The following is a 27,112-nucleotide window of genomic DNA, read 5'->3' on the forward strand; positions in this document are numbered from 1 at the left end:
TTGTTTGCGTAATTTCTTTGTCGGTTTAAATATTCATCATTTAACGTTAAACGAGGTCGATTTCACTTCTTCGTCTGTTTAAATGCTGGCCATCTAGGGCAGCGTTTCCCAACCGGTGTGCCGCGAATGAGCCGGTGGTGTGCCGCGAGGAAATCGAAACAAAATTATTAATTCTATAGCAACGAGATTGTAAGACATAGGAAAAAATGTATATTTGTGTTTCACATTGCTACGGACTTCCACAACGGAAAAATAAATACAACACAATACAAGACAAATAATGTAGCAGATACTATTTCGGAAACAGAATTTTATTTGTCGGAGCCTCATACACACCAATGTTGAGAAGTATTTTCTATGCTTCAGTTGACTTAATTTGACTGGGTGAAGAGCCCTTTTGCGCCTTCTGTCCTCCAGTCAGCAGAATTAAATGTCCAGGAAGAAAGTGAATTGGTCGAAATGAGGAATGACCGAGGTTTGAAGCTCAAATATTCACAGCAAGACATGACATTAATCTGAATTTCTCTCCGTAAAATATATCCAACTATTTCCACAATGGCAGTGAAAGTTCTCATTCCTTTTTTACATCCTACTTAAGTAAAGTAGGATTTTCTGCAATGAACACAATTAAGTGTAAGAAAAGGTCACAATTGTTCACTCCGGAAACACGATATAAGGGTGTGTTTATCAACTATCCGCCGAGAATTGAAGATTATGAAAGAACATCAAGGGCAAGTTGAACATTAATTTTGCTTTGTGCACCAACTTGTTTTACTTATTTTTGAAAAATTGTAACCTTCATATATTATTGAACAACTGTATCCTTCAATAGATATTACTGAAAAATTGTTACATTAGTAATATTGAAGTATTCTAACCTTCATATAATATTTAAGAAATGTGACGTATATTAACCATGTTAATAGATACGAGTTTTATACTGTGTTACTTTTCTGTATATTTTTAATGTTGAAAATTGTATGTGTTATCAGTATGACCATTATTGCTTCTTTATTGTTTCAGACTATATCGTAACTTGAAATTTTAATATATCATTCAATCCTTCCGACGAAGCAAACATGCATATAAATTACCCACATTTGTGTTTTAAAAGTACAATAGATTTGTTTGTTCGTTTGTTATTTAATGATCTTCCTTCTTAGTGAAAGGTTGGATACAGTTTCCGAAAACGAAAATGTATTTTTAACAACCTGAGTCCTATATTTCATTACAATTGTTTTCTATTTTTAAATTAGAATGAAAAATAAGCATAATAATTTACCACAGGCGAATACCAGTGATCGAGCTTTCTTCTCTGTAAAAAGGAGATCAGAAATCATAGAAAATATATCACGGTATTTTATATTTACAAATATGATATTTACGAGTGTGCCGCGAGAATTCATGTTACACCCGTAGTGTGCCGCAAGTTGAAAAAGGTTGGGAAACACTGATCTAGGGAGATATTCAGATTGTGTAAGATATGGTTTCAAAAGACTGTTTTGTTCTGCTTTCAACAACCTGTACGAAATCGTTAGTCACTACAGATGCCTGCCCGAACGCAATTCGTCATGGACGTTTCCCCGATCTTTCTTTCAACAATCTGACCCACCTTCGCACTTTATACTGCATTGTCACCATACACTTAACATATCTAGCGACGAATATTTGCAGCTGTCATGTTTCCTGCTATTAGAAACCGAATGACTGACCATACTTCACAGTCAGTGGGCCGCTCGATTTTCTTAAACATGTTTATCTCGCAGTATGAAGCGTACAGATTGACGCCGCGAACGCATATAAGGAATGATGGGAGGCTGCATGCGCATTCATTCTCAACAGCACGCAAATTTCTAACAATATTCACAAACGCACTGCTTAAAAACTGATTCTCATATAACCCAGAATGTGTAATAAAGATTTTAACTGGATTGGCTTGACACAGAATAGAAGTCACTAGCAAATTTTTTTTTTTTTTTTTTTTTTTTTTTTTTTTTTTTTTTTTAATCTATGGCGATGAATTTCCGGGCTCCTTGAGGTACGGAGCAGGCAAACTAGCAAAATGTGCCATGCTATTAACTAAATGCTGATAAAAACTTCCACAACAAACACAAAACAAGATAGTGGCCTTACCTATTCCCATTTTGACATCGATTAATTCCTTGGAGACATGGCCTCGCAATAATGCCAAGTAGTATTTCTTCGTTCTTCGTTCACAGAAAGCACGTGTCGCTTCCGAACAAGCTTTCTTATGTCGAGCAACACATATCACTCCACTCGTCGGGTAGTCTAGTCTATGTACAAAATAATATTCATGTCCTAGTTTTGGATTTGCTAGATCAGGATATAATCTTCTTAGCTGAGATTGCAAAGACACCTACAAATAATGCGTAAACAGATTTTAACTACTGGATATAACTGAATACACGTTCCCATGTTTGGGAGAAATCTTTAGATAAAAACAAAACAAAGATATATGTAACATATAATGAAATTCGGCGTTCTTTCCGAGTCATACATCATAACAGATGAATATAAGTGTGAGAGAAAGCGATTCTCAGCCAGGAGAGGAAGTTATACCTGAAGGACGTAACAGGCAGGGCCATAGGGGCGCAAAGGATCTTTGAAAAAGACGATTGACAGAATTACCGGAAAAATGAAATGAAATCTTTAAGTTTTACGTCCCACGCTTATGCCGGTTAGGCTAAAAGGGACGGTGATGATGAGGAATGAATGAAATGGTGGAATGAAGAAAGTGGGAGGAAACGGGAGAACCCCGAGAAAAACCACGAGAACAAAATGTTAAAATGTAATTTATATTAAAAATAAAATCATTAAGTCCTGCTTTTTTGTGTCCTCCGAAGTGTATCAACATAGCGCCAAATCGATCAATATCGTTCCTTTACGTTATATATATTATAAAGGATAGAAGTTTATTTTGGGGTGTCACAGGGTGCCTACAGTAAGTTTTATTTGGGCCATTTTTCCTATTTTAGTGTATAGTTAGTGCCTATTTTTATGAAATCTGAAATAATTTTCCATTAATACAATAGTGTCTCAACTATCCGGCATAATGAGCATATCGAATAACAAACATCATTTAATACATAATCACTTCCTGAACCATCCATACATAGCATTCAAAATACCATTTTTATTCCAAAACGAGATCTTACTCAATTTTTCTAACGTGGTGCATGTCAGTATTTAATAAATATTTATTATGGTTTGTATCATGCGTTTTAATAATTTATTATAGAAAAAGAAAGTGCAAAAATGAAAATATTTTAAATCACATCTTTAAAATAACTGAACATTAACGAAAACGTACGTTTTTTTTTACACAAACATTGTCCTTATTATATATGTCTTTTTTTATTATTATTAAAAAGAAATATACTTTTAAAACTAAACCCATAGTTCGGAGACCGGATAGTCGAGAGTCTGCTGCAGTTCCTTTCCATTTTTTTTCAACTGGTAGACACAAGTTGTGCATGATACGCAAAAACTTTGCTGTGTTCAAGACGTTAATTTTAGTTTTTGCAAAATTAATTGTGGAAGTTTTTAGAAATTTCCAGTGCCTATTTTCATATTTTTGTACCTAAACATCCGGGCTCTACTTACGAAATACAATATAACATGTGTCGGTAAATAAACCTAATTCCATAAAAGATCTTGCGTCTAAACGTCTCGCGTCCAAATGTCATGAACCGCCAAATATGGTCCAAATTGGCCAAGGCGGTTTCATTTTTTACTTATTTATTTTATTTTATTTTATTTTATTTTATTTATTTTTTTTTTTTTTTTTTTGTACGCTCTTGACTACCGCACCAATATGAATACAGACGCCAATGAAGTTCTCCAAGCCAAAGATCTACTCTCGTATCAAGAACGATTAAATTCGGTTGAACAGTTTTTGCATGATACTATTGAATTTTAATTTTAAGCCTCCTCAGTCGTGTGCTTCCTTTATTTCCCGCGGTAAAAAGAATATATATAAATTTATATTGGTGCAATGAACAAAGAGTGATATACGATGCAAGGGGAGCCGGAAATTCGAATTTAGCATCACGCATAAACGGTACGTTAATTTTGGGTTCCTTTTGTCACAAGGTTAATCCTTCAACCTTGGAAAATTTTAGTATATTTGTTCTGGCCAGGGAGACAGATGATGAAGAGCTGTCTGTGTGTGTGGCAAAATTCAAATGATAATGATAGTCACGTTAATCATACAAACATCAGTGTAGTTCGTCACGTTCGGGCACACAGACTTCAGCAATTCCGTCATTTCTTAACAAGATTTCTTGCACACTGTGTCCCTAAGACCACGCACATGACCTATGACTTTTTCTATTTGGTCTAGGAATTAATTCGTGCGGTTTTTAATAAAAATTGAAGCTTTATTTCAAAAACAAAGTAAATGAATACGTTAACAAAAATATTGTCCATCGCTAGCCACTACTTTCTCCCATCTTTCAGGCAATTTACGGATTCCGTGTCGAAAGAATTCCTCATCTTTTGACGCAATCTAATCAAAGATCCATTTTTCGATATTTTCTGAAGAAGTGAACCGCTGTCCAATCAAATCGTTATTCATGCAATCGATCAAGTAGTAGTCAGACGAAGCAGTGTCTGGTGAATATGGCGGGTGGAGTAACACTTTCCATCCGACATTTTCCAAATAGGTTTTGACCGGTTTTGCGACATGTGGTCGAGCGTTATCATCTTGATAAATAAGTTTATTATGCCTGTTATTCCATTCTGGTCGTTTTCAGGCCAGAGCTTGATTCAAACGCATTAATTGTTGTCGATAGCGGTGTCCATTAATAGTTTCACCAAGTTTCAGAAGTTCATAGTACACCACACGTTTCAAATCCCACCATATATACAGCATAACCTTTGCACAATGAATATCTCGTTTCGGTTGTGAAGGACCTGGTTCACCTTGCTTCACCCAGGCCTTTTTTCGTTTAGGATTCTCATAATGAATCCACTTCTCATCACCAGTTACAATTCGATGCAAAAATCCCTTCCTTTTCTGTCTTTGAAGCAGCAATTCGCAAACGGTTTTTCTTCTTTCAACGTCTTTCTTTTCAATTCATGTGAAACCCAATAAGACATCTTTTGAATCATTCTTATGGCTTTGAGACGTTTGGAAACTGTTGTTTGCTCAACTCCAAATGCTTCTGCAAGTTCGTCCTGCGTTTGACACGAATCCTGATCAAGCAATGCTCTCAATTCTTCATCTTCAAATTCTTTTGGCTGTCCGAATTGCTTTTGGTCTTCCAAGCTGAAATCACCACCTTTAAACCGTGCAAACCACTTCTGACACGTTCGCTCAGCTAGAGCATGGTCACCAAACACTTCCACTAAAATATGATGACTTGCGGTAGCACTTTTCTTCATGTTAAAGCAATGAAGAATAACTCCCCGCAAAAACACTTTATCAGGCACAAAATGCGCCATTTTCAGTTGAAGAAAAAATGTTGTTGTTTCCGCTTCAAGCAACTGACATATACTAAACAAGATGCTCAATGACAGTAGTTTTCAACGCATGTTTGGATCAACGAAACTATGGGACAATAAACTAGTTACGCCATCTTTTGTAAAACCGCACGAATTAATTCCTAGACCAAATACAATGCTGAGGACCGCTTTCTCTTGCACTTTTTGTGTATCTACTACGCGGTTGACATGTCATCTTTGAGACAGCTTGCAACTTGGAAAGGATACCGAATTCCATTATATGCTACAAAGACATAAATTGGTATCAATATATATAAATTAGGTACTTAAAATAGCTATAGGAAATTATATTTAACAGATGGAAACAGTCAGCAATAAATATACAACAAGAATTTTAGAAATGATCCAAAAAATGCATCAAAAGATTGCGATCTTGGCTAATAATTAGTTTTTGGATCAGAGGCAACAAAATTTTTGAAGGGCCCCTAAATATAGTTTTCGTATTTTTTTACGGAATAAGCACATCATACTGTGTTAAAGGATAGTTTGGGTTTGCCTACACTATATGTAGTTCTCCAGATACAACGCTTACAAGAAAAAGTTTGATTCAATTAAATATATTGGATTTTTTGGATCAGGGGCCACAAAATTTTTGAACGACCCCCTAAATCGAGTTTTCATACTTTTTACGGAATAAGCACATCATATTGAGTTAAGTGATAATTTGGGTTTGGCTGCACTATATGTAGTTTTCGATATATGAGGCGTACAAGAAAATTTTTGACTGAATGAAATATATTGGATTTTTTAGATCAGGGGCCACAAAATTTTTGAACGACTCCTAAATCGAGTTTTCATAATTTTTACGGAATAAGCACATCATACTGAGTTAAGTGATAATTTGGATTTGGCTACACTATATGTAGTTCTCCAGATATAGCGTTTACAAGAAAATTTTTGCCTGAAATATATTGGATCTTTTGATCCAAAAAGGATTCATAATGACGCATACATAAAAAAGAATTAATGAATTTCTTTTCCGTTATGGATAGGTGGTTCGTTTACACTGCGGTAGAATGTGTCCACAAGGTGATGTTTTAATATCCAATAAATATCGAGAAATGATCTACAGGCTCCAAGAATTACTGTGGACGAGAAAGTAAATTCAGTATATACATGGACGTATACGATTGTCATCAAACATATATCGGAATAACAAAATGGAGTATAGAAACTGGGATAAAAGAACATGTTAGGGATGGCAGATATGAATGAAACAGTTTCAGTAGTATCAAAACACTTACTAGACACCAAACATTAGATCAAAAAGCAAACACACTACATAAAATAAGATGGAATAAAGTAACAGTCAAAGTCCCAAAAAATTAACAGGACTTGTGCTATCAAATTTATTACTGAAATAAAATAGCTATTCAGATAATAATAATAATAATAATAATAATAATAATAATAATAATAATAATAATAATAAACAATTCTTATATTACATACAATGAGCGTAATATTATGAACGTTAACACATTATGGAAGAAGGGTATTTATTTAAAAAGCAGAATTATATTTTTATTAAAATTGAGAAAGAAAATGATAAGTCAATCTAAAGTAGTCTTAATAATTATTCTTCCAATAGAAAAGGGGTGCTTTACTTAGATATTTTAGATTTCATTGCTGGCAACACACATATTCGCATAGAAGCCCAAGTATTAGGTTTCTCTTTAGTATGCAGACAGATCTTACTTACTTACTTTATTTATTATTGTTGCCTATTACAGGAGTTTATCAAAGTTACAGGCTTACAAAATTAATACTATATCTACAAATGAACAATAGAAGAAAAAAATAAAAATAGAAGAAACAAAATAAATACAAATATCTACAAGAAAACATCAGAACATATAATGGCAAAATGCTAAATACATAGGGAGAAAGCAAGTTGTGAATAAAATGCCAGAAAGAGAAGATAAACAAACTACCAAAACACATACGACCAAAAACAATAGAAAATACATTAGAAGTCAGATATAATGATTTTTATGAGTACAGGAACAGTGAGATACTTCTAAAGTAGTTTCATAAATCCATCTTTCAGTGAAGAAGCATAACATAGTCCATAAACTAACTTATTAAAGCAATTTTTAATAGATACAATATTGTTACTAAGTAAATTCAAAATAGTAACAATAAAAGGATTGTTCAAATATTAAAGACTTCATGATAGACACAGTACTGGAAAGAGTGTCCCGTATCTTCAATGACTGAGTGACACAAACAGAGGGTCGTTATTTTGAAAATAACTTCGATGAAGTAACTATTAGGCTATGAATTTCACATTCATATCATTTTTTAAAAAAGTAACGATTTATTTTGTTGTATTAATTTGCCTATAATAAAGAACTGATCTACCTTTACCAGCCAGAGAGACAAGCACAAATAATAAATTTAGCTGTAGAGGTTCACACATCTTTCAGTACAGTTTAAAACTTCTATTAGGCTCTGATACTGTTCGTTATTTTAACATCTTTCGGCATTTAAGTATCGTTTGGTAACTCGATACCTCAGTAAAGTTTACGAGAAATACTGAAATGTCGGTATTTGAAAATACTTTCAATGTGCTTTGTTTATAACTACCATGTAAATACCATTAACATCAAGTATATGAAACTAAATGTATCAGGTACTTTACAAAATATGTGCTATCAATAATGCACTACAAGGGTTGTTAACAAAAGTTCTAAGTCTACCTATGGATGGTGTTACTTTCCAACATACGCGTAGTCCCCTGACAAGTCAACACATTTTACGCATCGATGAACAAGTGCGTTAATGCAGCTGGTAAAAAAAAAAAAAAAGTCGAAGGCGTATAAAATTTCACCTACGGCATGCATGACATCATCATCAGTGTCGAAATGAGTATCTTCCAAATTCTTTTTTGAACTTTGGAGAGATGAAAGATGCTAAATCGGGCGAAATAATCCGTCGCCGCAATCGTAAATTGCTGTCACTGCGATGACTGATTTGTTGGTAGGGGCATTGTCTTGCTGGAGAAGCACACCTACTGTGTTTCCCACAACGCTTCTGTCGAATTATCACGCAGCTGTCGTACAAGACTTGCATAATACTCCCCGGTCATTGTTAGCCATTTTGGAAGATCTTTGAAATCTTTAGTTTTACATCCCACAGTTATGCCGGTTATGCTAAAGGAGACGGCGATAATGAGAAATGAATGAAATGGTGGAATGAAGAAAGTGGGAGGAAACGGGAGATCCCCGAGCACGGTGTTTGTCCACCACAAAGTTCACAGGGCGCGAGCTGGGATCGAACCAGGGACCCCAAGCACCGGAGGTAAACGCTCTACCACTGAGCCACCTCCCCCCTCCTTTTGGAAGATAATCCACTATCACTATCCTTTCTGAATCCCTGAAGGCTGTAGCCATTACTTTTGGGAGTTCTTAAGTTGACACAACCAGAGCAACAGGACATGACGTCACTTAATGTCGTCACTACCCTGGAGCACCTCATGCGCAGTGTATCCATAAGCACGGCAGCTCTGTTGACAGCATTACGGCTGAGATAACATGCCAAGGTGGATTATAATTTAAGACATACCTGGAATTTGTTCGTGTACTGGTGGACAATAAAAAACACATTATGTTGTTACAGCGGTTGTGTGAGTTGCGTTTTACATTCAACAAATGAACAAGATTATACAAAATCAGTGCACTGAATAATGCGTAAATAATTGCGGCTTGTACCATCAAAGGCGGGAAGAACGTCGGATTTTTTTTAAAAAAAACTCTCATTTCGTGCTGCGCACTGATACGTGTATCAAGATTGAAATTTCAGGTTTCCTCAGTTATGTTCTATTTTATAAGTGTACTGACATTCATGATATATCAATTTATTTTAGCACCAAATGAACTCTTGTAGGTTTAGTAAGTGTTTTGGAGTGGCAGAAACGGGATTAAGAATACGTGGACATCTTTAAAATTACAATTTATAGGTAAAATGTGTTAATTCAGAACAAAAGACAAATGTTTAGGGAATTTATTTATGAAGGCGCAGAATATGTAAGTCATCTATGAACATAGATACAGCAATAAGATGTTGCTTTCATTTCTATGAAACTCTCCATAAGGGCGTTATTCCAGGGCTGCAAACTAATGTACAAGGGACTTGAAATATGACTATTTCGTTGCCTGAACCTACCCTAACCTAACCCGAACTACTGCTACTCTATTACTACTAGTATACTATTATTACTACTACTACTCAACTACTACCATTACTGCCTTACTATACTACTACTACTACTCCTACTAGCCTATTATTATACTATCATCTCTACTACCAGGGCCGAAACCAGATACAAAGTTTGGGAGGGCCGTGAATATGTTACGGGGAGCCGTCATTAAAATTATCTTATAAGTATATAAATTGTGTTTTTGTATTAATAAAATTTTGTATTGAAGTCTGGAGGGGCCACAAAAAGTTGAGGGGGACCTGGTTGCGGGCCTGGCTACTACTATACTACTACCCTACTACTACTGCCTTACTACTACTATACTATCATTACTACTATTACTACTACTAAGTGTGCACCCATTTTTTTTTAATGTAATTTTTGAACAATTATCTCTCGTAGCGCCCCTGAATTTTACCTGTTCCTGGTGGATCACTGGCATGCGCCAACACATGTACAGTCTAGAAGGCGTGATGACACTATTTTCATAAAGAAATGTGAGTTTCAAAGTAACATGAATTTGTCCACGTATTGTTGATCTGAACTGCAGAAACTGCTCTATCCCAATTTAAGGATGCATATTAACACTGATGTAAGAAAGTAATTATGCAGAATATACCTAAGCTACACGAGGTTTACGTTTACGCACACACTGGCTTATCGACGTCGACCATACCCTAAACGCCGCATGGACAAAGTCGCACATAGTACGAACTATTCGCAAAATCAAAGTAAGCGAATCACTTATCGACAATTTTCGCATTTATTACTGCCTTAAAATGGAAAGGTCATTAAGTGACATGAATTCCCGCCTATATCTGTGACCGTTGTGGATTACACGCACAACATTTAATGGATTTATCAAGAAATACTGAACCCACAGGTTCAGCACCACATAACTGCATTACTTATGAACAAGGGCGCCCATCAGGGGGGGCAAGGTGGGGCGCTCGCCCCCTAAGAGGAAATTGTACTTGGGAATATTGAAAACCCAATAGAATTTTTACATTACTTACAGCAAAATTTGAAACTATATTTGAAACGTCGCTTATACTTGCCCCCTTCCTTGGAAACCACAACATGAGTGCCCTTGCTTATGAACTGCACACTAAGAAAAATCCTTTCTCCGGACAGCGGTATATTGTGCAAATATACGAAATCCTCTTGCTTACTACAGAAATCAGTATGGAGCACATGCTACATACGTACTGCCCTTAGATGTTACATCATGCCATTGCAGGATGTCTGACATCTAACAGTTTTCCGTATATCACCTATGTTACATTCTGCAGCTATATTCTATTCACTATTGACATTCTGCGTCAATTTGTATGTGAGATCCTGACCGCCTATATTGTTTCATACGGAAAATACGTATAGATGGAACACTTATACGGAAAGTATTATAAAACATGCGTTTTCAATTATACGTTTGCTGTACGTTAAGTCCAAAAACTACAGGAATTACGCATGTTATCTACCGTTTTTACACTATCTACATTTTTTTCTCAGTATGTGCTTTGAAAACTAGCCATATGTCTAATTACGGGGAGAAAGCATTTTTTGTTGAAAATCATTGCTGTTTTCTTAAATGTTTTTGAGGTTAATCTACCTAAAGCCAAACATACCACTAACTAAAGAGTTTCAGACAGTATTGCTGAGCATGAGTAGTCGCTAATGCTCTCGCCTTTGGTCCTGGGCTCGATTTCCGGCAGGGTCAGTCGATCGAAAAGGTATAACAGCTTTTTCAGGCTAGCTATCCTAAATGAGGTTTTTCCTGTGATTTTCTCATTCACACCAGGTAAATGCCGGGATGGTATCTAATTTACAGGCCTCAGGCAGCTTCTTTCTTTATCCGTTCCTTATATCCCTCCCTGTAGTGATTGTGTGCTCGCCGAGGATGTCATCCCTCCAAGTGACGTGCTTAAGGCCATAGATGCTGGTAATGGCCATGACTTGTATCAATAAATAAATAAATAAATAAATAAATAAATATTGACGAGCGAGCGCTAGCAAGTGAAGTCGGGTTAGAACGCCGCAATGCACGTTCTATTCGTCCATTGTAATTAATAGCTAATAGTAATTGCAGAATTTTCCATTCCGCACACGGTATTTCCAGTCTACTCAGTTCACAAATTACTCACATATCAATATCGATTATCTTTCCGCAACATGAACTCATTCCACCTATAAAAATTGTATTTTTACGTAGTTTTGGTTCTCCGTAATCCTACAGAACCCGAGAAATATATTTCATACTTCTTTCGTAAATGTTGCAAATTCAAATTCATAAAATAGGACAGCACCATCGTTTTCTACATAGAGTAAACGTTATATAATTTTTAAAAATTAATAGTACAGTCCTCTTTCACAGGCAGTCGTTCATTTTAATGATAAATTACTGTTTCTGTGTTTATGTATTCTACACCTGCATCCATTTATCCAGCGCCGTAACTTAGATTTTTCTTGGGAGGGGGGTAAGCATTAATATGCGTTTTTGGTGCTCTTAGAAAAAAGTTGTTTCTCTAATTCTTGGGCTCTCTCTTTCCATCTTTCTCTTACTCTTTATGGGCCCGGTTACACCTTTGAGCCCGTTCCATACATGACAAATTAATTAAGGGGACAATATTGACAAATATCAAAGCCATACGAATAAACATTATTTCTAGGGCCCCTAATAGTAAACTTTTTTATTGAAATGGGCCCACGACTCATTTTTGTTTTATTTACCTTTTATGTGTTGTTTTGTTTATGTAATATAGTGGACATATTCGATGCTTGATTTATAGCTTCATGTTCGTATCGTATACGAAGCAAGAACATTTTGTCTTAAAATGGGTCCCCTCGAACGGCGGGGAGCTTCCTTGGGGATGCATTTGCCCCCTCCCTCCTCAAGTTACGGCCGTGTCACTTATCACTTACTAGGCTGGTAGCCAGCCAAAAAATCTAGGGGAAGCCCGGTAGAAGTTTGGGAGTGGGTCCCGATCCAAACGTATTATAGTTAATCATCATTATAGTTGATCATCAGCGCACAAATTTTCCGGTCGCTAAGTTGCAATTGGCGACTAGAAATCTAGAGCTGGCGACCAGTGTTCAGTAGGAATGGTTTCTGCCTGAACTCACAGGGCAACACATTTTCTGTTTCGTAAGAAAATAATTGTCACTGAGTGAGAGAAAACACGGAATGTGAAGTCTTTCTTTGTCAAACCAAAGGCCGTTTGGGGGGGGGGGGACATCTCAATTTGTACGTAAGAGATACTGGCGACCATTATTTTTGGATTGGCGAGTGCGTCTGACTTTCAAATTTTGCATCCTGTTATAGTTCATTTGCAAGCGTACTGTGAAAATTTTAGGGGACCAGTAAATATTTAGAGGGGGAACGCTCCCCTAGACCCCATGGATACGGGCCTGTCACATACTAATATGATGTAGACCTATCATTAATTTTTATGTCAATTATATATTGTGGATCTCCAAATTTTTTGTAGCAACAAATCTTCCGCGGAGCACATCATCAAATTTCGCGTGTGGAGATGCTATGTTTTCATACAAATATACAAATATCTCTTTAAGTATATTACTTCATTAACAGATAATCATTTTTATACATATTTTATTTACCAGTCTGTTACTCAAGTATAAAATTAATAAGTTGAGACCAAATCAGTTGCAAACACTGCTCAACTTACTATCACATTTAGTGACGTCATATTGTGTGGTGCTCTGGTTTTGTCAACTTAAGATCTCCCCATTACTTTTCCAGCTGAGGGTACTGACTTGCCTTCTTCGGAAGGGGGTAGGGGCATGAGGAGTGTACCCAGGTTTGAGCTACTGTTATGAATCAAGTGCGAAAGGCATCTGGATTTGTCCGGAAGAGATGAAGATTGTCCCTTGAAATGCGTCTGATGAGCTTTTGATCAGGTGTTAAAAGTTCTGGCACCCATCTCACGAAAATCTCCCTCATTTCCGGATGCTGGGTGATAATTCAGTCAACGCTTGCAGTATGAAAGTGCCTGATCGTCATTCGTCGATCATCATGATGATTTCATGCACTTTGTCAATATTCTCCTGAGTTAGTGCTTCCACAGACCTTCCTGATCGAGTGCCATCTTCAATGGAGGTTCTGTCCCTCTTAAATTCGGCTGCCCATTTCTTCACTGTGGCATATAGAGGGACACTATCAGCTAAAGTAGCAATCACGTCGGCGTGGATCTCCTGCGGCTTTAAATCTTTCCTGTGGGGATATTCAATAACAGCTCTCGCCTTCAATTTCTCCATTTGGTCATACTTTGCTCACTCTCCTGTCTTTCTGGACTTCTAACAACAGAATAAAATTCGATATTAATACCAAATTTGGTACGATATCATAGAAAGGTTGAAAAAATAGGCCTAAAAGTACTACGTGTGCAGTTCTAATATTTCTTTATTAGGCTTAGAATTTATGTAACAATCCTCGTATTTATTCACAAATATCTTACATAATAAATGTTTTGGATAGCTAACGATTTAAAATACGACAGGCACTCATTTCAGTTGAGAATCCCAACTTACCTTTACAGAAGGATCATCACTGTTAATTAGTACATCATATCTTTTGTTCAGAACCAAGAAATGAGGACTCTGGTGAAGAATCTCAACGTCATTTAATGTTGCTTCGCGGGCAACGCCCAATTTGTATCTACAAATATAAGCCAGCCACTTGCTGCAGAATAAATCTAGCTTCCAAAGAAGTAACCTCATCAACAACTGAAACAGCACTTCCATACAAGTTCAGCACTTGAAACTCTAAAAAGAAAATAATTATAATAATAAAAAAGAAATAAAAATGAATGTAAAAAATCTTTTGATTTAATTATTTTCAACAGAAATTTTTTTCATCAACTTAAATCGTTCTTATATAAGTAAGGAAGAGTGTAGAAAATATAATAATATTAGTCTCAAGTGTCATGTTAGATTACTGGTAGAGATAAAAGTTAATAGATCAGTTTCGAATACATTTCTGACGTAATTTTCAGAAAGCAGTGGGTAACAAGAAATGAGAGACAGGACTATAATTCCTATTTCCCTAGTCTTGTCAAGAGGAAGGGGCCAATAGTACCAGAATTGTTGCGATCTGATATTACAAAAAAAAATATGATGTGCTGCGCTTTTGCTTCTTACTAGCAAAGGACAGTAACATAGTGAATGGATGGTGCACAGAAAAACTACTGATATCCGAATTAAAACAAATGCCACATGTACACTTCTGTTCACAAAAGCCTAGAATCCCTTTCAGAAACTAAGTCCAAGACAGTGAGCCTATATACCTCACATTTTCCATAGATCTGTACAGAGGGAATTGCATTTTCCTTCGTTCTTTATATAGACAACTGGACATCGACAACTCCAAACTGAGTATTTTCTTACCAATCTTATTTTGGATATACCTTCAGTTTGTGGAATAATCTAGGAAGCTAACAAAGTAAAGTATTATATTTGGTTGGATCATTTAATGAATGTTAGTGATAGTTTTATATAGTATGCAGACATACTTCGGATTTCTGGTTTGGATATCTAATTGAACTTTCGATCTAGAGTACTTAAAAATCGAAATCAAAAGTACTTTACTTTCTGAACAAATGAAACACAGTTGCATTTGGATATTTAATGAACCTTCGGCTTATATTATTTAGAAAATTATATCAGAATATTTGGCTTCCTGTGTACTTGTATCATTAATTTTAATTAGTGATTGAAATCATTTATAAAAATTAGTGTGTGAACTGAGTTGGTGAATAACGATAACTTTTGTATACTTTTTTTTCTTTCCTTCTAACTTGATGAATTTACAGGTTCTTCCTCTTCGGATAAAAGTCGAAATGACGAAGAAAGAAATGTTGCGTTCAGCCGTAAAAAAAAAAGTTTGAGTTCAATGTTTCTGTAGCTCAATGAACTTATTTATTCTTGTATTTATTTATTGAATGACTATCATGATTGTTGCATTTATTCAAGGTTATTTTATTTTGTTGTTATATTTTTCGTGTTTGTTTTTGTCATCCCCTTTTGGGAAATAAAACCTATGAAAAAAATCTCTTAATGTCTTACATATTTACCAATTCTATTAAGAGCATCACCATCTGTACAACCATCACCAACATCACCACCATCACCACCGCATAAGGGGTCGGGTCTTGTTGTGACCAGGAGTACTACTTGGCAGACGGGTTTGTATGGCCATGGTACTGACAAGTAAACCTTACGTTTGGGTGAATCGAGTTGCTGACTGAGACACATATGAAAAAGTAGTACTAAATGTGGTCAGTATTTCAGTGAAGTTGTAGGTGCGAAGCTCCATGGGTTTAGGAGATACAGCTACCAGAACATCACATGGAAGTACGGAATAGTCTTCATACAGTTGGAGGTAAAAGCTCTGTAAGACCTCTTGTAACGACAAAAGGTGAATAACAAATATATGGGTACATATTAGGACTAGGGGGAAGTCATATAGTAAGGGTATATCTGACGGCGGCCATCTTGAAATCCGCCATTTTGAATTAAAGTTAAGTTTTTAAAATAGGAATAGGGTCATGTGATACATGATTTAAGGCGCAAATTTAATCAGAAGAACAATGGTGACGTTAATTTTGATTTACGCGCAATTGGTAAAAAGTTACAAGGAAATTAAATATTGTTGCAGCATATGTATTAGTCCTTTTCCCCACCTTGTAAATTTTGTGTTAATGATAATAATTAAATAAAAAGTAGGTGGATAAATATTAGGTCTATGGTAAGAGTTGCCTTGATGGCGGCCATGTTCAAATCTGCCATTTTGAATCAGACAAAAGTTTTAAACAAAACGCGTAACATTAACACCTTATTAATAGCAAATTTTACCATAAATCCAACGTGTCACTGTTATGCGTTTTGTTTAAAACTTTTGTCTGATTCAAAATGGCAGATTTGAACATGGCCGCCATCAAGGCAACTCTTACCATAGACCTAATATTTATCCACTTGCTTTTTATTTAATTATTATCATTAACACAAAATTTACAAGGTGGGGAAAAGGACTAATACATATGCTGCAACAATATTTAATTTCCTTGTAACTTTTTACCAATTGCGCGTAAATCAAAATTAACGTCACCATTGTTCTTCTGATTAAATTTGCGCCTTAAATCATGTATCACATGACCCTATTCCTATTTTAAAAACTTAACTTTAATTCAAAATGGCGGATTTCAAGATGGCTGCCGTCAGGTATACCCTTACTATATGAATTCCCCCTAGTCCTAATATGTACCCATATATTTGTTATTCACCTTTTGTCGTTACAAGAGGTCTTACAGAGCTTTTACCTCCAACTGTATGAAGACTATTCTGTACTTCCATGTGATGTTCTGGTAGCTGTATCTCCTAAACCCATGGAGCTTCGCACCTACAACTTCACTGAAATACTGACCACATTTAGTACTACTTTCTCATATGTATTTCAGTCAGCATCTCGATTCACCCAAACGTAAGGTTTACTTGTGAGAAGGGTATTGGAAACTCAAATAAATTTTACATTTCGCATTTTCATAGATCTTTATTGAACATTATTTCATTAATTTCTACTTATCTTTGCTGAATCACATTATTTCTTTTGGAGTTAAGATTCTCACTAGTATGACTATATTCCTCTACTGCCTCATTAGGCTCACACGGCATAAATTTGAACGGTGACCTATTTGAACGGTGACCTATTATATATCTTTTGGTTTTTGCGAAGATCTATTCTGTCTTAAAAGTTTTAAAAACTCCGATTTTTTATTATTATTATTGTTATTTTTAAAAATCATTGAAACGAGTTACAATATTTGCCAGCTCATATTACAGGAAATGCAGCTCTGATTTGTGAAATACATTCTCTGGTACTTAGCTGGAAATGTAACTATGGCTACCGTACTCCTCTTTCTTTCATAGAACTGGCTGCGAAACTTGTCCTCCAAGTATTTATAATATTAAGCAGGGTGGAAAAAAATCATGATTTTTTTTAAAAAAAATCATTTTTGTTGATTTTTTTGATTTAAATCGATTTTTTTGATTTAAATCAAATCTTTCTCCTCGTATAGTACAAGTCGCAAACTGAAGAAAAAGCATTAGGAATTAGTATTAAATGCTAATTATGTCATTTAAGTGAAAATATTGGGGTTGAATTTTGAATTATCGCCAATCGTTAACCTACATCAATCCCAAGCAATATTTCTTAACCCTTTTAAATTATGGATCTTTTTAAAGGTAAATTATAGACTTTCAGTCAAGCAGCTACAGCATCATCCCTATTTATCCTAGGATCATGGTACATACATCACTCTCTTGAGAATAGAACAGCTTTTGAAGTTGTAACATTCACATTTCCCTATCATGTCCCTGAAGCGGGAAATTTTAAGAGTAATCGGCATTTCTTTTACTTTTTGAATTTTGATCCCCTCTGGATTCCCCTGTGTTAACGCACAGATCTCAAAATCAACTGGGAAATACTAAGGGGGTGTACTAAATGTGTGTACAAAATTTCAAGCTTCTATCTGGAGTAATAAGGGTGAGAAAATTATTTAACAGTAAGCTAAGAACATTCCCACAATGCCCCAGATGACCCGGATGTAATATAAAAATTTTCTCAGACATCCTTTATTTATCCTAGGATGATGATTTGTACATTATTCTCTTCAAAATAAAACAAATTTTCAAACGGTACCCTTCAAATGTTTCCATCACGTATTTGGGGCGGGTAAATCACGAAAAAAGGAATTTTCTGTTAAAAATATCTTTTTTTATTTTATTTTATTTATTTATTTATTTATTATTATTATTTTGTTACCTCTGTGGACTCCTTCCCCTGTTTTAAGGCAGAGATCTGAAACAAATCTGAAAAATACTGAGGGGTACACTGAGTAAATGTGCAAAATTTCAATTTTGTAGGTGTAAAAGTATTCTAAGCCCGCGAAAAATAATATTCCCCAAATACCCCAGATTCCTGTATAAAACAGGATCTCAGGTAACAGTTTCCTGAGACATCCCTATTTATCCTAGGAGCATAGTACGTACATCATTTTCTTCAGAATAAAACAGCCTTCGGTACAGAACCGGTACCATTCAAATGTCTCCATCTGAGGCGGGAAAATCACGAAAAAAGCTATTTTTGTTAAAAATATCCTTTTTAAAAACATGTTTGCCCCTCTGGACCCCGCTGTTTCCACGCAGAGATCTGAAAACATCTGAAAATTATTAAGGAATGCACTGAACGAGTGTGCAAAATTTCAGTCTTCTGAATGCAAAATGTAACCTGCCAAAAAATAATAATAATATGCATAACAAAAAATATCTTTTAAAATTTATGACGTCATCACAGCACTATGCCTCCACGTAGAAATGCGTGAAAGCATATGTAACGTGTTTTAAAATGCTTCTAGTCTTGAAGAAAACGAAGTAAAAAACCTTATTGGTACTTTTTTAACCGAATAATGAAGATTCTACCTTATCACCTAAAAATAGGTGATATCATTTAAAAGGCTAAGCATTAAGGAAAAAGTACAGCAACGTTTATCAAAATGACACTTTTTTTCTCAAAAGTTACTGATATTTGGCAGGGGCCTATTTTTAAAAACTCAGAACTAGCTTGCGGCATGAAATACATGAATTTCGCCTAAAATAATAAAATTAACATTTTTTTGTTTTGAGAGGGGATGGGACCCTTCTAAATACGCCCTATTATCTGGGAACAAACAAACAGACACGCACAAAAAAGAATTTTCGTCTTAAATATCGATGGTGATTTCCCCGTTGAAATAGTTAACGATTTTAAAACCCAAACCCAATGTTTCGAAAAAAAGAAAGCAGGATTGCTCCCTTATCTGTTCCAAACGGGATTTTCCCTAATCATCCTTTGCATGACACTTGTTTTCATACTATACTGTACATTTGAGTCTCAATGTATTATGATTATTAACTTCCATAATCGAAATAACAGAACAGAAACGGGATTTTACTTATTTTCACTTTAAATTAATTTATCTCGGAATTTGATTTAAATCAACGATTTTTATTTAAAAAATCAAATCAGACTGATTTAAATCAATCCACCCTGATATTAAGTAGTTTAAAATTAGTAATTTTAAAAGATTAATTTAACCCTTTTGTTAGTAACGCTTGAAACTTGTGCATATGGTACTATGAAATGAATCGGAACAGTTTTCGATACTTGTTTTTACACATCTAGGCCTATCTGAATAGGAACAAATTATACTAGGTATGTTAGTAGAATGTGACCTCAAAAGTACTAATTCATTTTTAAAAACAAATAATATACAAATGTTTATGTTTCGAGATTAGACTCTAGTAGGCATATCATTTATATATACTTTATAAAAGTAAACCTATACTGTATAGAGCCGTGACAATGCCTTTGGTCACATTAGCTGTTTTTTTTTTTTTAATTTCTTCGCTGATTTCTGTTCATACAAGGAGTAGTCTGTATTATCTTTCACCTAATTATAAAGAAGGGTAACTGTGATTTTATATGCGAATTGTTTATAAAATTGCAACTTTTCTGAAATTTGGATTTTATCCGAAATCTGAAAAGTAACAAACAAACAAACAAACAAAAAAAAAATCGGTTTCGGAAAATAAAACCTTGATTCTGGATATATTTGGGCAACGATTCTGGATATATTTGGGCAACTCCTAGGCAGTACTACACCATATAATATAATTCCTATGTCAAGGTGAGAAGCCAACTGAGGTTCGAAGTCTATGGAAACTTCTAAATTTGTTGCAAATGACCTTTTGTCATTGCAGGCAATCACAATGAATTGTATTAATAGTGCTACAAACTGAAGAGCTGTAGTTCTTGATTTAACACTCCCACTGCTTCACAATGAGCAGCATATGCTCTTATTGTCCACTTTAACATGACAGGATGCTCATGGCTATAGAGTAACTGGTTCGGGTACACGGTAAGATTTTCATATACCGTAGTGTTTTGTTTATCTGTGGCGTGTAATTTATTAACATATAACAGTGCCCATCAACGTTTAATACCATGTTGATGTACGCAAACTATGTCGGATGAAGTGTATTAGTAAAGTAACAAGCATCACCCTTAAAATGCAATAAACATGAAAAGTTAAGCAGCGAAATGCACTACTTTTGCAAGTTAGCTGCTCCTGGAATACATTTCAAATAAGCAGGTCGTAACGTGAAATAACGTATGCTCTTCCTCTGAGCACGTGAAAAATGGAAACAAAATGAAAATGCACAGAATTTTCACAGTAAATACTTTATATTGCTCTTCTGCAGAATGTGTAGAATAACATGTTTAGCCGTTTCTCAAATATTCAGTTTGTAAATAAACTAACTTCAGTAATCAATTTACTTTACTTATGCAAGTCGCAGTACAAACAACTTAACGGGATGATCTACCTTTTCTCGGCACAAAACTTTTTATATTGGACCTTATGGGGAGAACATGGCTACCGAATTTCCTCAGTTTCTAAGGAACTAGGTATCTCTAATGGGAAAGAAAAATTTTGCAGCATTCTACATAAGTTTATTAACGGGTTGAAATACTTAAATTGTATATTTGTCTGCTAGTTTAGCAGAAATAAATTATTAAAAAATAAATAAATTAGCTTCTTTTTATACAAATTAAAATATGTCTAACTTTGGAACCAATTATGGTAGAAAGATCAACTTTTTTTTGTTTTATTCCTTGAGAAGAAACGACTCTAATAGTTTTAATCACAACCATTTCTGATACGCCAATAAAAAAATAGTATTTTAATATAAGTATTAAAGTCCACCTGCCAAGAAGTTTGACGAGGGTAAGGCATCCGCGCCCACCCCTTTCTTTTGTTTTCGTCCCGAGATATATGAAGGGAAGGGTCTTCACAAATCTCTTTCAGCTATGTACACAGACCGTTTTCACAGCAGGTGTCAATGCGAATGTAAACATCCTGTCCTCACGTTCAATAGCCCAAGTTCGGCCACTTTCTCTCTCTCCCTCTTTTTTTTCTCTCTCTCTTCCGAGGAGGTGTTTCTACCCTGTAAGAAAATTATAGTTATGTAGAGAAAATGGTGATCAATTATTTCTGATAGCCAGATCATAGACAAGCATTCTAAAATGCCTTGGAATTCCAAAAATGTATCGACCATAACTTTACCATCTGGTTATTTTTAGGAGGCAAAAGTTATATTATTATTATTATTATTATTATTATTATTATTATTATTATTATTTGGAGTTAGAGTGCAAAGCCATGAACATACAAATGGCTCCATTGGCTAAACATACACACAGCTGCCTCCATTCAGAACATCCCTTTGTGCGTTAGAAAACATGCTATAACAATGCGCCCCTCGCAAAAATCTAATTCAACTCTTATTGACCTCAGTAGCGCTTACTAATAGCGTAAATGCTATAAATCAGCCATTTGCAAGTAGAAACAGGGATTGGCCGAATCACAGAAATCTTACTGTCGTCACGGGCTGTAAAAGGTAATATATGACATTTTCACAAGAAATAATTATCGGACCTACCGTAGTCGGGTCAAGACTCCACTTAGGAACTAACAGGTGCGCTATCCAAAAATACATGTTTCAGAATCCTAAGGTACTCACGCAACAATTTTTTATAGAGGGGCTTTAGCTACGGGCATATAATTTGAAGTAGTCACCAACTACCTCTTCAAAAATCATTGCGGAAGTATATCGCAGGATTCTGAAATTTCGAGTTGGTCTATACTTTTTGTCACGACTAGCTATATACCGTATATATGCTAGTCAGTGGCGGATCCAGGGGGCGATCGCCCCTTTTCCCAGAAGAGGAAACTTTCTTATTTTATACATATAAATAAAACCCATCCCAGAGTTTGGAGCTCTTAAAAGTACCTCTAAGTAGCAGTATTACAACCCCCCCCCCAGAAGTCCGTCCTGGATCCGCCCCTGATGCTAGTCCTTAATACTCTACGTTGAAATGTATCATAACTCTGTCATTTGAAGGAAAAAAGGAAGGAGAGCTGTTGTGCAACATAACATGGTGTTGACATACTCAACCAAAGCGACCAGAATGCTTCGTTCGGGTAGGTTCAAGACGATTCTTAGTGCACGTACGGATACAAGAGCTGTAAATTCCTGGATATTGTAGAGAGTTGTCACAGGAAAACATGAGTAGAAGAACCTCTATTTTGAATTTGGTGGAGAAGATAATAGAGCAGAAACCTAGAGCTGCAGGTCCTTCAAAAAACTCAAGAATGTAAAAGAGAAGAGACCCTAAAAGAGGCGCTTGTTTAAATGAGAAACCTCAAACTAATTTCGTGATCAAAGATTTGCAGTGCTATCCTAGAAATGTTGGATATTACAAGTGTCAATATTAAGTAATTGTGTTAGAATCATGTACAATAGTCTATTACAGAAAAAAGTCGATAGAAGTTATTCAAAGAATTCTTGAAATTTGTCAACATTATTTTCAAAGACGTAGCCTTCAATGTGAATGCATTACTAGAAAATAAAAATTATACGGGGGGGCAGTCAAAAAGTTCCTGGAATATTATTGTAGCTATTTATTACCACGTACAATAGTCTATTACAGAAAAAAGTCGATAGAAGTTATTCAAAGAATTCTTGTAATTTGTCAACATTATTTTCAAAGACGTAGCCTTCAATGTGAATGCATTACTAGAAAATAAAGATTGTACGGGGGACTGTCAAAAAGTTCCTGGAATATTATTATAGCTATTTATTACCACGTACAATAGTCTATTATAGTCTGCATATATATATATATATATATATATATATATATATATATATATATATATATATATATGTGGATGAATAGTTACGCTCATCCCTTATAATCAAGGAGTCACTTGTTTGATTCCCGATGGAGACACAAGTGGTTCGGATCCTACGTTAAGCTGTAGGTCCCACCCATAGGACGTCATCATTCTGAAAGTATGTTCTTTTCTGCGTATCCTGCTTCTTGTTTCAACTCTTTAGGATAAATCGAGACTAACTGACAGTGCGTAGTCTTAGCGGGGTAAGCGTGGAAAACGAAAAAGTCAAAGAAAACAGGGCTTTGCTCCCTTGTCCCCTTATAACAATGCACAGTATGGACACCGTTCCAAATGGGTCTTATAGGAGCTATCATGGCAACACTTTTGTATAAGACAAGTGGTGTGTGTCGTCTGCATGGTTGTCTGGGGACAAAAAAGGGCAAACATGTTTTTCAATAAATAAATAAAAGAAAACGTGCATTTTTCAAATCCCATATCCTCGTCCTAAGAAGGCGCTTAGCACAACGAGCCTAAACTTTAAATGCTTTGAAAGTTTGTTCTTTTTTGCGTATCCTGCTTCTTGTTTCAACTCCCTAGGACAGTGATGATTTCAGCGGTGATTCTGGGGGGAAATTCTTCCAAGAGCTACGAAATGCACCCTCGGGTGCTTGAGATCTTCGCAGAAATTTCTGTGGAGCACGCAATTTTTAGTCGCTTTCCCCCTCTGTGCGTGGTGCCTCCGGAGGAAATGATCTGAAATTAACACTGCTATAGGATAATTAGAGATTGGCTTACAGTGCTTAGTCTTAGCGAAGTAAGCACGAGAAACCAGAAATATCACAAAAAAACAGGGCTTTTGCTCCGCTGTTCCTCCGTAAAAATGCACGGAATACAGATTGGATCTAACAGGGCTATTTAGAGAACGTCTTATAGAGCATTTGGTGTGCAGTGTTGTCTGCGGACAAGGAGGCAAAACCGTGTTTTCCATTAAAAAATGGAGTATTTTAAATTTCCCTCGCCCCCTCAGGAGACCCTTCTTCAATTAGACCGTATCCTGCCTCTTTCTCCCATTCTCTAGGCTCTAGGCCAATTAGGACTGACAGGCATTTGAATAAGTCCATTACTTGGTTGCCTAGTAATTAGCCATCATATTGGCTGCCATATTGGATTTAGACAAATGTTCTCTCATGTTACCATGTAAAATATGTCTTGTCGTGATGAAAGCTACCAGACAAAGTAGATTTCGCTTAGTCCTGAGGAAGTACGCTACATCCTAGAGTAATGCGTGCATATACGCATTTGTAACTTTGTACAGTTAATCGTTAGACAACAGTGCTGCCAGGTTGTAAGGTTTCTAAGTGGCAATAAACAATGCCATATTTAAATTCATCGGCCTCAAAAACCTATACTTTGACACCAAAATTATCTTTCTAAGTGCCTTGGTTCACGATCTCTCTCTTTATATATATATATATATATATATATATATATATATATATATATATATATACACAGAGATTTACGTAGGGCGGCGGCTACCAGGAAAACACCTCAAATTTGAAATATATTCCCAAGACATTATAAAAAAAAAAAAACTTAGGGGACATTTTTTTTACGGACACCTATATATGGGGGCCAGGACTTTACATTGTCGGAATTCTGTGGGGACACCCCTCTGCCCCCCTTCTCTACGACAGTACTGTATGCTATAATATTTGTAGGGAAGGGGGAAAAATCCCAAAATAACAGCGTTTTCTGATATATACTGTTCTTCCCGCGCACTCTAGAATGCATCTTGATGAACTTCCAGAGGTAACGGAGAAAAGAGGAAACTTCACACCACATCGTCCAGTCTCTTAGTATGGAACCATTGAGGAAGACACACTCTATAAAGCTAACAGTATTTGGCAGCTGACAGGTAATCTCAGAAACTGGTCGAGAACCTGTTTCATTCAGACATCCACCCCCTTCCCCCTCCATTTCACCAACCCCCGCCCATTCCGCGGCCAAGCTTAGAGTGGGGCGTGACTTACCCTCGTCAAACTTTGACAGGTGGACTTTAATACTTATATTAAAATACTATTTTTTTATTGGCGTATCAGAAATGGTTGTGATTAAAACTATTAGAGTCGTTTCTTCTCAAGGAATAAAACAAAAAAAAGTTGATCTTTCTACCATAATTGGTTCCAAAGTTAAACATATTTTAATTTGTATAAAAAGAAACTAATTTATTTATTTTTTAATAATTTATTTCTGCTAAACTAGCAGACAAATATACAATTTAAGTATTTCAACCCGTTAATAAACTTCTATAGAATGCTGCAAAATTTTTCTTCCCCATTAGAGATACCTAGTTCCTTAGAAACTGAGGAAATTCGGTAGCCGTGTTCTCCCCATAAGGTCCAATATAAAAATTTTTGTGCCGAGAAAAGGTAGATCATCCCGTTAAGAAAAGTTCGAAAATATTAAATATTGCGGTGCTCTGTGTGCGTTCTATAGAAACTTAGTACAGTGAAGAATGTAAACAAACGAAATTTTAAAAGATAGTTGTGATTCATGCGTAACATAACAATATTTCGGATATCGACTTACCGTATTTATTAATTTTTCACAGATGGATTAGGTTTCAAACTACGCTGTTCCTTCATTATGAGATACAATCATTCTATTCAATTTCGGTTTTCAAAATTATCGATTTTTTTTTTTCAGCACGAATCCTCTTCTTGGGGGGGGGGGGGAGCAATTGCATCTTGGTTCATGATTCTAGATTTATTTTGGTATTCATATCGAAGAAGGGTACCAAAAGGGAGAACCTAACGAATGAGCATCCACTCTTAGGAGGGGACTGGTCCGTGTCCTATCTTATATCGTTGGCCTATTTGAATTGCCTTCCGTCATTTTCAGGTGACTCAAATATAGAGTTCGATTTATATTATGATGTAGGTTGAGTCCCAAATGATTCAGGATGTCAACTGAGCTGAATATAAGTGACTACGATGAATATTATCATCGTCCTTAAATTCCACTTCATTTTTGGTGCAGCATACCAATAGACGGGTTAACTGCTGTATCGCCGGACCAATATTAAAAAAATTACCAGATGAACTGGAGAATTTATTTTAGTTTGTGAGGAAGAGTGAGTGGAAGACTAGTGAGGGAAATAGTTGAAGTTGTTACTGAACGAAATAGCAGTAATCGCCCAATAGACTGTCATAAAAATGGTAATCTTACATTTAAAATGAGTGAGTGCATATAAAAGAAGAGTATCTATGATATTAATTCCATCTGCGGTTGTACACAAGGCAGTAAATCAGTATTTTATGTTTACAAGTGTAAGGTTACAAGGATTATATTACGGATATAATGAGTGAGTTCATATGATAGACAATTGAGTACCATATCAATTTCCACCAGTGGAGTGTTTCTGTACAATGTAGGAAATATCTATTTTATTTTCACAAACATATACTAATGTGAAACCATGAAAACTGCCCTCATGTACACATGTGCGTTGTTTGTAAGAGACATAATGTGTGTATACCATTATCCTCGTTGATGTTAATACCCTTCGTCACTGACGCGCCTGCTCCCT

The 27,112-nt window shown here is 35.6% G+C and overlaps 1 protein-coding gene across 2 annotated transcripts in view; it reads right to left on the reverse strand.

Annotated features, from left to right (window-relative positions):
• LOC145686095 (RNA pseudouridylate synthase domain-containing protein 1-like) overlaps positions 1–27,112 on the reverse strand; it is a 52,891-nt gene that overhangs the window by 20,772 nt on the left and 5,007 nt on the right. For both annotated transcript variants that reach the window (XM_081759035.1, XM_081759036.1), the window contains exons 2-3: positions 14,279–14,512; positions 2,134–2,377 (exon numbers count right to left, since the gene is read on the reverse strand). In XM_081759035.1, the coding sequence (XP_081615161.1) occupies positions 2,134–2,377; positions 14,279–14,491 (457 nt within the window). In that variant the 5' untranslated portion in view covers positions 14,492–14,512. The remainder of the gene's footprint in view (positions 1–2,133; positions 2,378–14,278; positions 14,513–27,112) is intronic.

This window comes from Thermobia domestica, chromosome 5 (assembly GCF_964235325.1).
Source record: "Thermobia domestica chromosome 5, izTheDome1.hap1.1, whole genome shotgun sequence".
Taxonomy (NCBI): Eukaryota; Metazoa; Arthropoda; class Insecta; order Zygentoma; family Lepismatidae; genus Thermobia; species Thermobia domestica.